We start from the raw sequence: 16,166 nt of genomic DNA, 5'->3' as shown, positions 1-16,166 counted from the left end.
GCAAATAGGAGTGAGTGTATTTCCAGGATGACGCTCAAGCGGGAGTATTTTCTTCATACAGAGAAAAAGAAAGACATTTACATGAAAATGATACTTACTGTGTGTGCTTTATTCCAAAAAGAAAATTTGCATGGGCCCTAAGTTGTCGAATACTGAGGCTGCCTCCCCTCCATTCCAGCAGGTCTCTTTCTTCCCCCACTTTATCTCATTCTTGAGTTCTTTTTATTTCTGCACTCCGTCCCTTTTTTCCTTTCTTTCGCTTCCATCTTTCATTTTTTTAGCCTTTCCCTCTTTTGCTGCGTCAAAGTCTGAAGATGAAAAAAAGTCCTAATGTCTAGAAATGACCACCTGCAAGCACCGGCACAAGTTAAGCACCGTTGCTACTGTGCTTGCAGTGTTAAGGGGAAGGCTAGCGTCACCCTCAGAATACATCAGGATTGACTTCATCAACCCTTTTGTCCCCATAGACAAGACTGTGGTCCTGCCCACGCCTGGTTCTTTCAGCCCATGAGACTCTGTGATGGAGAGACCCACCCTGAGAGAACTCTCCATTCATCTTGGATGGTGAACGCTGCCGCTCTGCTGGCAGGAGAGATAAACAATGGAGCTGGGGCTGCAGGGTGCACAAACATCATCTGCATGTGCTGGAAAGAGCTGGGGGTCAAGCGTCTTTATGCCAGTGCCTTGCTGCTGCACACCAGACTCAGGGCAGACACTTGGAGAGGTCGAAGCTGTGTTCGGGATAACAGAAGAAATGTTATTTCACGCAAGCGCTTTGAGGAGTGAAGTGACACACCGTACAGACCTTTCCATCTGAAGTAAAAGGAGTTTCACGGCCCCCGGATGAATCAGACGCAAGGCAGGTTTGCATGCACATGCACATGCATGTGTAGAGTCATGGAAAGATCCAGCTGTCTCCCATAGTGTGTTACAAAGCTCAGAGCGGATTGATTCTTGAGTGCCTCCATGGCTCAGGGACCACACTCGTTGAGGACAAGGTCCTGTGGTACCACCAAGGCAGTCCCAAAACTCAACTAATGGGGTTCAGCAGATAGTTCCCGCGATCAAATCCAAGTTCAGGGGTACCGACAATGTTTCAGTCCAGCCAAAGGCATCACTGAGGGTCACCGGAGAGACCACTTCTCATTGGCTTGCCATTAGTTACCGCTGACATTGTCCCTGACCTCTAGGCTTGCATAGGACATACCAGCAGCAGAAACAAGGGCGGTGTCTACCAGGACGTCGAAGCTGGAACCTGGACCTGCACTTATCTCGACCCGCACTTACACCGACTGCACAACATCGGTCCAACATAGTAAAGGAAGTGGACACAGAGTGAAAATGGAGCTCTTTACCCCACCATTGATGCAAAAAATGTTGTACATTGATTTTGTTAAGTCAATGCAAGTGCAAGTCGATATATATTACCGATACTTTGACATTGTTTTGTGCACTTTTATGTCAAAGCCTTTTTTTTCCCTTGTAACCAGCCTTCAGGAGGCTGTGCAAATGCGGGAAGTTGAAACGAGCAACTGTTACAATGTGTGCGGCTCATCCGAGGTGTCACCTAGCAACGCACCGGCTTCAAGGCCGCCAGGCCTGTGACACCCCACGCAGGAGGATGCTTGTGCGCAGGCGCCGGGATCGTGTGTTTCCTCTGGACCTGGACTGTCCTAGAAGGACTTCCAGGCACTTGCAAGCACTTCATACAGCTGCCACATTCTGGAGCTCTCGTGTGCTGGTGAGCAGTGCAGTCAAGTGTCCCAGAGCAGAGCATTTTTGCAGCCAGCTGAGCCGCTCACGGTCTTGCAGACAGGCAGTGAGTGTTTCCCATTTCCACCAGTCTGCGTTGAAGTGGCTCCTGCAGAACTTCAGAGCTGCCATGTTTACAGTTTGTATGACCTTTTCATGTATTCAGTGTGCTTATGTAGTGTGATGCTTCAGTGTTTCCGCTGTGACACTGTTTGACTACGGGCAATTTATGACAACTCACAACTTTCCATTCTTTATGTTAAAACTTTGACATCTTCATGAATTAAGAAAAGTTGAATAAAAGAAAAGCAGAAAAAGCCCCGCGACAGCTGCAAACGTTCCTGAGGCTCTCAGCTCTTGCGTGGACCACCGCTCGGCCTGCTCAACCTGTGTTTTCCTGGTGCCGGAGGTCCCGCCCTGTGTGGGACTTCCAGTACCTGGGAATATCCAAAGGGCTCCAGTGGGGCGGGGCTACTTGTATCCACTAATGTAACGGGCCAATGAAAGATCTGAATGGCAGGAAGTAAAACCCGTCTCCCACGCGCCGCAGATGCCTGCAGCCAGAGGGTCCACTCACCCTCATGCACACTGGTTACCGCTCCTCAAGGAGATTTGATTTAATTCCTATCACTTCACTGAGGGTACAAAGCCACTCCCAGGACATATTAATAAACAGTGGCGGCCACAGTGAGTTCAAGAAGACTTCTACCGCTTTGAAACATAGCTATTTTCCCGTGCCTTCTGATTGGTGTTTACAGCTCTCACAGATCAGTTGAACATTCCCAAGCCCAGGGCCATAGGAAAGGCATGGCACATTCTGCTATGGAAATGACTTCTTTCCCTTCCCTTCTCTTGTCACTTTCTGAGATGCTTGTACATGACACAATTCTCAATCATGTTTCCTAAGAGCACTGATCTTTCCATAAATGATATTAATGTGCGATGCCTAACATGCAAGGCACTGCAACGGAATAAGGTCCCTTACTTGAAGACTCAATTCAAAACATCAGGTGGACAATAATCCTAAGGAAGTACACAGAATCACACTGAAGAACACCGATTTGCGGTACCTTTGAAAATGCAATTGATGATGTAATCAACAAACCTTAAATGCAGTGAGCAGTGCACATTGCTTTACTACGTAGATGCTGTAATATATGTTTTTGTGTATTTAGATGAACACATCAATGTTGCGGTGCAATTTTCTGCTGCACAATGTCTGCTTCCCATTCTCAGCAGCAAGCTGCAGGCGTGAGGGGGGTTTCTTATTTTCATTTCCAGCTGGGCCCAAAACAAAGGCCTGATTTAAAGGAACATCAGTCCGCCTATTGTTCTAGTATCAGCCTGGTTGTGAGCTATCTGAAGCCTAATGACTAGATGCCAATGCAATGGAGCAAACAAAGGCAGAAAACTTCTTATCGCTTCACAGTTTCTGAGTAGAAACTAGGATTTGGAGGCTGCTTTTGGACTTTGTTTAACCCCTGTATATTAAAGATATGCATCCATTGAAAGAATGGATGCATATGTATTGGTCTATATAATTACACACGTAACGATTTAAATAGCACTAACTACTTATTTTTATTTAATCATATAGTGATACTCATCCCAATGTAGGGTGTAGGAGCACTTTACATCACACCCACACATTATACAGAGGCAATGAATCATACAAGTGTGTAAATCAACGTACAGAAAACAATGAAGGTTACCGGGTGCAAGAGCCACATATCGTCCTTACTGGTAGGCACTGTACCTTAAGAGTGCATGGACAGGAAAAACAGAAACAGGATTTCAAAAAATACCACAGGGATTGGAGTTTTCTGTACTAATGGTACTTTAGAACTACTTAAATGAACTCATTTTTAGCAACCTTCTAATAATGGTCGACGGAGAAAACACGATCAGGTTCTAAGCCCGTGCCTTGCAGTTTGCATGCTGCTCCTTGTGCAATATTAGACCGATTGCTGTTTATGCACTGCAAGTAATACAGATATCCCTGTCTACCTATCTATATACCACCAATATGAAGGTCTGCCTGCCCCATTTAAATGCAGGCCGAGCCACGACGGAGACTACTCTGTCTTCATCTTGGCCAGACTTTTCCGAGAGGCCTTGAGAGTAAGGGGCGTCGGAGAAATGGCTACATGTCAGCTCGCACAACTTAGATGAGGGTACATGTATTCATTTTTTACTGTTTCTTATCTCCAGGTAAAACCAGTCACTAAGGAGTAATAAAAACAATGCAATGCCCCCCCCCCCCTCCGCCTCCCCCCACAGTGGGAGAAGACTCCCAGGTCGAAGGAAGCATTATATTTTTCCCTTTACAAAAAGTATATCCGGTTTCGGGATTTTCTTTTTGTAAAGAAAAAAGAAATATTCTGTGCTACTGGGCTGCGTTCTGCTGACGATACCCTACAGCAAAGAGAAAATGCTTTGACAGGAACCTCTGTGATGGCTGTTCCTGGAAATGCTTTTATAAATGACCGTCTGCTCTGCTTGGCGGTCATTTATGAATTAAGAGGGCGACCTTTCGTCATGGTGACGGAGTAATTTACTCCGTCTTCGTGGCGAAACGACAGGCTATCTGCCTACAAATAAATCATCTTCTTAGTGCCAGGTTTGTCCTTGCTACTCAGTTCTTTGCAGCAATATATCTAAAACATAAATGCATAAGCTGACGGTCAGACTTAGCGTTTCATAACCCAACCCTTCTTTCCACTGCCGAGCCTTGACTTCCAATTAATGGGTTTCTGAGGCAATTCTTTATCTAATTCCAGCCCTGATCACAAATCACCCTCTTATGGTCTGGGACTTCCCTTTTACGAACCCTTGTCAATTGGTGCTTGTGTCCAGTTATTTCACAATTGTTATTGGGAGTACAGCTTCCAATTGAAATCTAGGGAAGTGATTGGAGCACGGTGTTACCAGGACATGGCTCGGATTGCTCTGTCTAAGGTGAGCAGCTGGAGTCGGGTCTGGATCAAGTCTGTTCTAGGTTTTACAGAACTCATTCACCCCACGACCACCTACGTGTTCCACTGCGGCATTAAACATTCACTACTGCTTTTAATTATACAACTTGGTGTGAGCAGTGCTTTAAGTGGGCAGGTCCTGTCTGTCCAGTACTAAGTACGTTAATTATTTTAATTTGGATTGAAGAGTACCAGCATTTCTCAGCACTTTTGCAATGCATTTATTGGGAGTCACCGCCTTTCTCAGTAGCAAAAAGGTACTCTAAATAGTAAATACCTGCACATCTATATTTCCAGTTAAAGCACTGGGTGTGAGTGCACTCAGCCCACCAACAGAAGCTGATACTTTTTAGGTGCAATATACTGAGCTTCAAGAAAGAGGCCTTATTCTGATGGCCTTGTGGAGGCACCGTTGGTTCATCATTTTTCAACAGGCCTGTTCGCGACTGCTCCCACTTCAAGTAACTAGGGCACAATATGTTTATGCTTGTAACCCATGGCACTGCGTTTTAGGTGACCCCTCTTTTAGTTGTCTAGAGGGTTCGATCACCCGCCACTAAATCACATCTGTAGACTGGCATCATCTTTACAAGGATTTATATATTATTTAAAACATCTAAATGTAAACATACTGGGGATCATATTACTGCGAGTGATATTTAGGTACTGGGAAACTAATTAAGTGGACACTGCCAGAGATACTCTCCTTCCTCTTGCTGTAACTGGTCCAGTAAACATGGACATTAGTGAATGCAAACAAGGGAAGACTGCCCAGGCTCTCCTGCTGGACAAACAACTGCATAACCTTCTAGTCATTCTCTTTGAAGTTGAGCTTCAGCAAACATTTACACTCGATCAAAGCAAGACTCTGGAGGTAAGGTGTTCATCCACCGCAAAAGAAATGTTACAGGAAGTGACAACCTGCCATAGGTGATGACGCAGGCGATATGCTGCCAAGCGGTGGCGGGATAGCCATGGGCAATGAATTATGCGGAGTTACCCCTTCTCTGAGCGGATTATTGCCATCGAGTTACTAAAATGGCAGGAGTGGCACGAATGACATCACACATGCTTTCATTCGCAATGACATCAGAGTGATGATCCCATACTTTTCCCTTAGCTCCTCACCAGGGCACTTAAAAACGAATATTCATCACGTTTGTGACGGAGTAGGCCTGTCCGCCAAACTAATTCAGGCCCTTAGTTCACTGCTATCGAAGCTCCCAAGTAGCAGTGAACTTCTGTCCTTAGGTGGAAGTAGATCCTATTCAATTGATAAAATCTTACTACATAAACCCTAAAAACTTAAAATTGGAAGGTCCAATAAAGAAATGTGATTGTAAGGCAGTTTCTGTGGCTTGAGATTCCGTACATTTGGGCTGTAGTATCCAATGCAAATGTCTCCCTCTACAATGATAGCCTAATGATGCCCGATATCTAAATTGTGTGTGTTTGTTCCGTTTATGGTTTTTATTGGGAGGCTAAAACGGGGTAAAGACTTTCTTTTTACCAGTTAAACAAGAACATCAGTTTGTTTTGTTGTCCTCTGTCACACAACATAGGTACACCAGCAATAGTAAGTTAAGGCTATGACCCCTTAAAGCCATTTAAATGCTACAACTATAGGTGATAGGGATAACTATTTGATGTCCCAGGGACATAAAGGTATACACATGGTTTTGTTTTTATTTTTGTCAGTGATAAAATACTGAAACCCTCTATTTTTATTTTATTTTACTTAGGTTGATTGATAAGATGTTAGCCTTGGTTACAAGTCGCGGTCAGGGTTGTGAAATAGTACAGGACAATGCTGTGGGAGCTAGAACATGACACTGAGACCAAGTACATAATAGCATTAGATGTACCTAAAGAAGATACACTTCACCATACACATTCTTTCCTTAGATGACTACAGGAGCAAACTGTCAAGTTGAGTGACTTTCCCTAACTGGGAATTTTCAACAAGACACATGTAGGTCTGATTCACTAATTCATGTTTTACCACGAATAGGAATAGGGAATCCGGATAAAATCAGAATAATCTAGTGATCTGTTAGAAATAGAATTAGGGGGTTTATCTGTCAGATTCAGATTTCGAAACAGCAAATTATAATTTTTTGGGAACATACATACTTTTACACCGAAATTTGCTTTTTCCAATTTAAGTGTACTTGTGGAGCAACCTTTATTTTTTATTTTTTTTTACATTTCTGGCTATCTTTTGAAGAAAATCGATTTTTGTGTCAATTTATGGTTTTCTTTTTGACAAATAATCATTTTTTAAATGTGTGATTTGTGTTTGACACTTTCACATCTCAAATCATTTTGCATGAAATATAACAAATTAATTTGTCAAGTTTTAATCACATCTTGAAGGGGCTTTCTTTTCATTTTTTTACTGATTGTACATTTTCTTACTGATTGTAATACAAGTCCACATTCATGAAAACAATCAACCGAGTGGAATTCAACAGAAAAAAGGAAGATACTTTACGAGAAATAAAACACACTCGAACACTTAATGCTTGAAAAAGAAAATATGTTGAGAATAAATTGACATGAAAGTTTAGATTTGGAACAGTGTTAGAAATTGTGACCGCTAAAAGGCAGGGGAAAATAAGACACAAAATGGTCCAGTGAGTGGTTTTATAACTCTCTAGGGATGGCTCAGGGCACGGCTTCACGGTGGTGTCTCTGTAACTCACTCCTACGAAAAAATGTTAGCAATGAAACCTGGACAATCGGCTCAGCTTATTTATATTTATTGGCATATGCTTCACTTGCAAGCTGCATAAGACAGAGAGGATGGAAAAACGACATGGGTTAGTAAAAGGAGAAACAGCTTGGCAGAGCGGTTTGCTTAACTAATTGCTTACTTAAAGAGGCCACGATTAGCCGTGTGTGCGGTGGAACAAGAATTATGGCTCATGGTAGGATTCCTAATGTGTCTTGTACAGACCCTACAGTGTGAGCTGAGTATAGTTATAGGAGTTAAGCCACCTATGCTGCAGACCAGAATGTCAGGTACCTGCAGGATTTTCAATAGTCATGGTTCCTATGGGCTTTTCTATGTGCTTGCGGGCACCTCGCCCTGAAGGGTGGCTCTTCATTGGCTGCTTCCCTGTAGTTTCCGTCCACTGAGTTGTTGCGGTCCGGTAAAATTTGGCCATGTAGCAAAGTGGTATCAAGTAGCTGTTGCTGAAGGTTGTGTTCATGTGGTCTGTCTAATGGTTGCCTCAAAGCAAGGAGTAATTCATACCATACGTCAAAAGTTGTTTTCAACTAAGTGTCTCATGGTTGCCATTTTAGGCTGCAGTAATGCACATTCCAAAACTCTTAATATGCCCTGTAATGTTCTTGCTATGTAGTTGCAGCCATAACACTACTTCTAATTGTTTTTCTGCAACTTGATACTTCAAAATACCTAATATCTTGACTTAATTTAAGCGAGTGGTTAATAAATTAAGCTGCAGCCTATGAAAAAGGATGCAGGTCTATTCATTTTGAGTTGATGCTATGCTTGGCCAACTTTTCTTGTGCTTCACTTACACCACACGACACATCATCAGGCCCCTAGAAAATGGTAGTATCAGATTTCTATAGACTACTAATCTGTATTCCCACCCAGAAGAGTCTTCGTTTTCCTCATTTAGATCCACTCTGCAAGGAATAAATGATAGGATGATGTGTAGCAGGACCGGTGCCACACTAGAAGTTGGAGTAAAGTTATATTGAAACACTTACGGTGTATTTCTAAAATGCAAGTCACGCTGCAATCTCATCCTCAGCATCTTTTAAAAGAACGCCAAGCATGTAGGCAGAGCCACAATCTGTCAGCACGTCAGATTACACCAAGCAAAGCAGAACTTGATGCAGAATATAGATATTTCCTAAAAACATGTTCTACTGGAAATCGAGTTCCAAAATCGAGAACCTTTTGCTATGCCTTACTATGTTTAATTATCAATCCGTAAGCTTCTTAATCATATTTTACTGTCTGAAAAAAGATATTTTAAATTATGTACTGATGTTTAGAACAATAAAGGATAGCTAGGGAGTTCTGCTACTGTATTCTTATCCAAAAAATGCTACATTAACATTTGCCTTGTGACTGAAAACTCATAGTTAACATAGGACAAATTCCACCCAAATGTCAACAGTAGTCTACATTTCACCAATATCACATTATAATGTTAGTATTGACCATTCCTGTAGAACATGTCGCACACCGGATTGGGTCTTGGTGATTCAGTGACATATATTATCATTACCCAAGTCAATGGTACTCTTTTTATTGAATCAAACTTAAAGAAGGCAGACTCAGCCCTTCCGGTCCAAGATACCAGTGATCTGCAGGTTGCATGCACATTTCTGTGGTAGTGATCACTCCCCTCAACTGTCTTACTAGCTTAACCACATTTTAGGCCCTTATTGAAATTTCTATTCCACCTAAGATTAAATGACATGGAAGCAATCCTGCATGTCCCAATTTCGCCCCTTTTAATGGCACAGTGGAACATCCACGGACATCTAGGTAGAAGCCGTTCCTTTGAAACATCAATCCATCAATACGTTCTTCCTCTGTCCCACCACATTGGGGTCCTTTTTGTCTCATGTTGCAAGCACCACACTGGTTGCGGTTTAGAGATAGAAATCCTCGTGCCCCACTCTCTGAAGTATCTGAGTTGTTCCATTGCAACGTATCTTCTTCTTATCTGCCTTCCAAAACTATCCCATTGAGCAGGAAAGTAGGCTTTGCCTAAAACACAGTGTGCTTCTCCACATGTACCTTAGCACCAGTCGTGACTGTCCACATCATTGGCAGGAGTTTTTTCAAGGCATCATCATAAAAAAAAATCAGAAATAACTTTGACATGAACTCTTGATTCTGATGTCCCCCCCTCCAAAATAAAAAAAGACCCGGACCTCCTCTAAACCCACTGCAATGGAGGAATTATCAAGGTTCACTAAACAACTCAATATTTTCGTGATTCGGTGATTACACACCGAACAAAATAATAAGAAACAAGATTCCTATTTTTGATAACCCATTGTGCGGTCAGATCCACACCAGCCTAGACGAAGGCTTATTCCCAAGCTCATTAAAAATCAGTCAAATCATCACCACGCTCCAAAAACATATCTGGAAACTACACATCTATTCAACTGCTGCACTTTGTCAAACATACTGTGGCAGGGAAAGCCACAGAAAAGACAGCTGCCACCAATAGAACACATCATCTCCAAGGAACTATCAATGCTGTTTCTCTGCTGATTTCAGCATTGAAACAGCAACTCTTAAAATACTCAATTATGTTAAGTGCATGCTGGATAATGCCAGCGCTTGTTTTTTTGTTGTCTTATGTTAGAGGTATCACCTGTATTGACGTAGTTAGTCACGGCGAACTAATCAGAATGCTGGAGCACCACATGGGTATTTGAGGAAAAGTATTGAGGTAGACATGCATTTGAACGGCCACGGACAAGGAGGTCAGCTATAAATATGGCAGGTCTGCCTGTAGAAGCGGTGTCCCTGCTGCCTTCGCTATACAGCCACCATCCCGTTGTACTCTAAATGACGGCTTTAGTAAAACAAATGATGGACTTCATGTAGGGGTTGATGGGGTAACATTGCTACCTCTGTGTTGTACCTTACAACCACTGAACATTGCTTAACAATGTTTGTGATTTAACAAATCTATGTGTATTTATTGCTCACTTTAATAATCATTGATCCCCGCTCCTGAATCCTCTAGGATCCGAAAAACACAATTGTATAAAAAACATTGTAAAATCGGAGGTCATCAGAGCCAACAGTTGCCTGGTGTCACATTTGTTGATATCAGGTTGAAGCGAATGGTTGTGTGATGTAACCTTCTATGTGCGTATGACTTTCGCCAAATACAACCACTGCAACTCTGATCACTGGAAGCTAATCAAACAGAATCCCTGGTCGAATGTCTGATAATTGTGGCGCATTGGCTCCCTGAAGAAATGAAACATGCTTCCCAATCCTGCCCATAATGCATCATGGCCAGTTTGCAGAGTAAGAGGACACAGGCAAAGACATTATTTTTTATCAGTTGCGCCAAGTACTTTCAGTTTGCTCCAGAGCTAAAACCAGGTCCTGTGAGGAATCACAGTCAAAAAGAATCAAACATGTCCCTTGATTGTATGCGGTAGGGCACCACCACAGCTAATTTTGAGGCTGAAATCATAGTCTTGCACCAGTTCTGATACACCGGAAACATGAACGTCCTTGAAAGTACTCCAGAGGGTGGAAGAATCTTGAAAATTGCCTTCAGCCGTTAGTAAGCACATATGTATTGAGCAAAAAACATTTATAAAAGAATGAATTATTGTTACACAAATTTATGGTTATAAAAATAAAGTTCTTTTTGAATCTTAAAAATAATGAGGACCACTAGTGTTTCTTGATAAATTGAGGTAATGAGTGCATTATACAAAAAAAGTACAGGCACTTAGTTTTTTCCTAGTTCTGCTCATATTAACGGAAGGTCTAACGTTGCGTCAACAGCTAGAAAGAGAGCCTTCACCCATTGAGGACTAGAACCAATCGTTTCTTTTATGACATAAGTGGCGGGCCTAGTGTTTCCTTAGCTGCATTTCTCACAGTTAGCCACAGAAGGGATACTATACTTTGAAGTCACTGGTCTATCTTTTTAATCATCACATTTGTCCTCTATACTTGTGATTTCTTCTCTGCCTGATTTGGTTGCTTCTCTTCCGGCATTGCTGGGCTTCCAAGTCGTCGCTTGCGGATACTTGTGCCCCGGGTGATAAGTTCGGCATAGCCTTCATTGTGGGAGAAAGCGCTGCTGGATCTGCGAAGCCAGTCATTCCTCTTAAAGTAGGACTCCAGTTTCACTGTGTTGTCTTCCAAGGCAATTTCCGTTTGTGTTTCATCTTCCTATTAAGAACAGCATTTGCGTTAGGGATTTAGGAACACATTTTAGAAAGTTTTGAAAAATTGGATGTGGTGGAAACAGAGGCTCAGTTCAATTTGACGAGTAAAAAAGTATCGCTTTGGTATAAAAATGTTATTTCTGACCCCCAGCATATTTTAGCATGACTGCCACCTCTAAGGCATCAACAGACAGTGATAATCTCCTTCAGTGTCATAAATTGCCATCCCTCCAACAGACACTGAGATGCTCTAACTCTAAACAGTAGCCACATTCTTCTGACTATGATTTAGGTATATATGTAATAGCATCGAGCCAAATACCTCATCATCAGAAAAGAAAATCACAATGCAAGTTTCAACAGAGAATATAAATAATAACAAATTGGAGAGGTCAAGACACAGACAGTGTTATGTCAATGACTAAAGGAAAAGGAGAGGAATAATGGTTAAGGAGGAAAATGAGAGGGAGAAGTGGAGCAAATTAGAGAAGATAGAGAAGTAGGAGAGTGAAAAGGAAAGAGGATACGACTGAGAAGCAGGTTAATCAGTGAAAGAAGACAAAAGAATAAGAGGAAAGAGGAGAGTTAGAGGAAAGAGAACCAGACAGAAAGAATAGTACGAGAAGACATAGAAGGGGGGGGGGGGGGGGGGAGAAATATTTTACAGATAGAAAAGAAAGAGAAAGAAAAAAGAAAGGCAAGTGAGGGTCTGGGATGGACGGAATGGTTTGTTATCTGTAATTCTAGTTCTCTCTCAGAGGACTCTCCATTGAAATCATAAGCACTGAAGAGTCCCGTCCATGTGCGGGGATAAAACAAGTTACTGACCTGTACACTGTGTTTCTCCAGTATTAATATCTTTCATAGATTCACATGCTTGAATCTTCCCCGTCATCATGGTGGGAGTCCCACGGTAACAACAATAGAAAAGCAATGCAAGTAAATAGGTTTTAGACAACCCACTGAAAACAATGTACATTGTTTGCCCATTGACTGCGTTTTAAAGCATCCAAGCTTCAGCCAATCAAAGCAGAGACCCAGAAGCACTCTTCCCCTGCAGAGCCACCATTCCTCATATTCCAAGCATGAGTGTAATATCCGGAGGATAAGAGGTGAAGTACTAGTGAGCCTGAACGGGGAGGAGGGAGGATTGCACGTGAATCTGTGAAAAATATCAATACTGGAGAACCACAGTGTACAGGTAATTAACTTGTTTTTTCTCAAGTATTATATCTTTCATAAATTCACATGCTTGAATGAGAATAGCGAGCAGTTTCAAATGTGTTTAGGCGGTGGGTTAGGCGAACCTTCCCACCATGAAACCCGTACAATTTTAAGTATGATATACTGATGAAATCATGTTTTCCCTAAGCATCAATATGCATCATACAAACAAAAAGGAGACTCTTAAAATATAACATATGTACATTTGCAGAACTTCAAATCATATATGATGACCTAGACATTTCAATAAAAGAGACAGAGAGAGGGAAAAGGAATATGAAATGTGTATCTTGTTACAAAAGAGTTAAACTTGCATAGCTTATGAAAACAGGCAACGTAACGCGGGTTGTGCAACTGCCACATCAGCCTTGTGCCATGTGTACAGGCCGTAGAGGATCAAAAAAGTATGGGCATTAACCCATGTGCCTGCCCTGCAGATGTCGGGGAGTGAAACCCCGCAAACAGGGTCGAAGAAGCTGCCACTTACTTTTCTTGTGGAATGCGCCTTCACTTTCATGGACAGTGGTCTTCCTGCTTTTTCATGGCAGAATGTGATGACTGTGGTAACCCAATGTCCAATACTAGCCCTATAGAGGGCTTGACTTTTTCTGGGTGAGACATAGCACACTAAGAGTTGATCAGATTTTCTAAACAATTTAGTTCTGTCCAGGTAGAACTTGAGACATCTTTTAATGTCTAAAGATTGAAGAGTGTTTTTCCCGGCCGAGGATGGATTAGGGAAAAAAGCTGGCAAGACAATAGGCTCATTGAGATGAAAAGTAGTTGGTACAATTGAGATGAAAAGTAGTTGGTACCATTGGAATAAACTTGGGGCTAGTTATCAGGATTACTCCGTTCTCCCGAAAGATATGGTTCACGGATTGTCAGAGCCTAAATTTCACGTATTCCCCTTGCGGAGATAATAACTAGGATAAATGCCACCTTACAGGAAAGACATTTTAAGTCAATCTTGTGCATCTGCTCGGAGGGAGGCTTCATTAATTCTGAAAAGACTGTGTTGAGGTGCCAGGTCTCAGGCGGAGGCTTAACTGGCAGAAAAACCCAGAACAGTCCTTTCATAAACTCTTTAGTGAGTCTATTTGACCACAAGGACAGCGTGCCTTTCTGTGGTCTGAATCTGGAAATTGCCGCCAGGTAAACCTTCACAGAAGCATGAGACAAGCCTGACTTTGCTAGATGCAATAAGTATGGAAGAACTTGTTCTGGTGTTGAAGAGACAGGATGCACCGAGTGAGAAGTGCACCAAAGACAAAACCTTTTTCACTTAGCGTTATTGCATTTATTTGTAGATTCTGCTCAAGCTTGTGGCAGAATCATTTCTCAATCTTCGACAGAATTATTGACTAGAACTCAATGTCATGAGGTGCCAAGCAGTCAAAATTAGGGATTGGATCTACGGATGCAGAACTTGACCCTTGCTCAATGAGAAGAGATCCTCCACAAGTTGGAATGTGAGAGGAGAGCTGTCTGATAAGCGAAGAAGTTCAGTGTACCAGTATCTATCTTGGCAAAGCCTGAGCTATTAGAATTAGATGCCAGGGTTCAAGCTTCATCTTTCTGATGATCCTGGGGATGAGAGGAAAAGGCGGGAAGGCATATGCAAACATCCCCGTTCATGACAGATTGAATGCATTTCCTTAGGATCTTGGTTTAGGATATGTGCTGGCAAACATATTGCATTCCTTGTTTAGCAGGGTAGCGAAGGGATCTAAGTTGGGTGTTCCCCATCGCCAGAACACTTTGGACAGGTGATATTGATTCAGCTCCCAATCATGACATTGATTGTCCATCCGGCTTAGGGTGTCTGCCCATTCGTTGTGCTCTCCTGGGACATGCTCCACATTTAAAGTGATGTTGTTGAGCACCCATTCCCAAATCAGAAGAGCATGAGCTGAGAGAACCTGGGATTGCGTGCCCCCTTGCTTGGACAGGTAGAACACAGTGGTGGTGGTGTCTGTTCGACCCTACACTGAGGAACTGCGTAACCTGGGTACGAACGCCTTAAGACCCAGAAACACTGCTTTCAGTTCCAAGAGTTTGATGTGGGAGGCAGTTTCCTGCACGGTCCACTTGCTGTGGATCTCCAGATATTGCAGATGAACTCCCCAACCCTCGAGAGAAGCATCTGTCGTCATCACTATGTAAGGCCTGACCGGGATAAATAAGAGGCCCTGGGACATATGTTGTATGTCCACCCACCAGAACATTGTTGACTTCAACTGACGGGTTATTGAGATGAAATCCTTGAAAGACCCTCGACTTTGCACCCACTGCTTGTCCAGCTTTTCCTGCAGTGGCCGCATTCGTAAACAGCAGTTTGGCATTAACAGGTTGCAGGATGACATCATCCCCAGCATTAACTTGTACTTACGTACTGAAGTGTACTTTCTTGTTGACAGTAGTTTTGTTGTTGTCTTGAGCTGTTGGATTCTCTCTGAAGTCCGAAACACTTTTGTGGTCCTTGTTTCTATGACCGCTCCTAGAAAGACTGCTGTCATTAAAGGAGTTAATGAGGACTCCTCTTTGTTCAGTTGTAGGCCCATAGACTGGAACAGTTCTAGACAGTCACGAGTTGAATTTGTGGCTGAGAGAAAGGTGGGTCCTTTTATAAGCCAATTGTCCAAGTAGGGGAATTCTTGGTGACCTGATTTTCTCAGAAAAACCGCCACCGGAGTCATGCATTTTGTGAAGACTCTTTGGAAGGAGAGAAGGCCAAAATGAAGCACCTTGAATTGATAAAGACACCATGCCACCTTAAACTTAAGGAATTTTCCATGTTTGGTGTGGATGGGAATGTGGAAACACGCATCCAGCGGATCTAGGGATGTCATAAAATCTTCTGGATCCACTAGTTGGAGGATTTCCTGCAAAGAAAGCATTCAGAAGGATTGCTTCTTGATGAACTTGTTCAGAAGTCTTAAATCATTCACCTGTTTCTATTTGCCTGTTTTCTTCCCGAGAAGGAAAAAATTGGAATAGAAGCCTTTGTTGCGCTGATCTGGTGGGACTTCTTCAAGTGCACCCTTGGAGTGAGGCACACTGATCTCCTGCTTCAATGAAACTAGGTGCCAATAGATAATTTGGAGGCTTTTGAACAAATTCCAGGGTGTTACTGTGCTGGATTAGATTTAACACCCATTTGTCTGAAGAGAAGTTTTTCCAACGACTGAAGAATTTGGAATGCAAATCGCAGAATTTGTGAGGTGGGATGGAAATGCGCGATGCCGGGGACATATCATTGTTCCGAGAGGTATCTTGATATTTCCC

At 42.5% G+C, this 16,166-nt stretch overlaps 1 protein-coding gene across 2 annotated transcripts in view; it reads right to left on the bottom strand.

Annotated features, from left to right (window-relative positions):
- Nucleotides 1-4,167: 4,167 nt before the first annotated feature.
- LOC146772463 (phospholipid-transporting ATPase IK-like) overlaps nucleotides 4,168-16,166 on the bottom strand; it is a 520,789-nt gene continuing 508,790 nt past the window's right edge. The window contains exon 27 of one of the 2 annotated variants that reach the window (XM_085638338.1): nucleotides 4,168-11,658. In XM_085638338.1, coding sequence (XP_085494464.1) covers nucleotides 11,431-11,658 — 228 coding nt within the window. In that variant the 3' untranslated portion in view covers nucleotides 4,168-11,430. The remainder of the gene's footprint in view (nucleotides 11,659-16,166) is intronic. The other variant, XM_085638339.1, reaches the window with a different exon arrangement.

Source organism: Triturus cristatus, chromosome 12 (genome assembly GCF_964204655.1).
Source record: "Triturus cristatus chromosome 12, aTriCri1.1, whole genome shotgun sequence".
NCBI lineage: Eukaryota > Metazoa > Chordata > Amphibia > Caudata > Salamandridae > Triturus > Triturus cristatus.
Note: the sequence above shows the minus strand (reverse complement) of the source record. Positions and strands in the feature narration are given on the sequence as shown.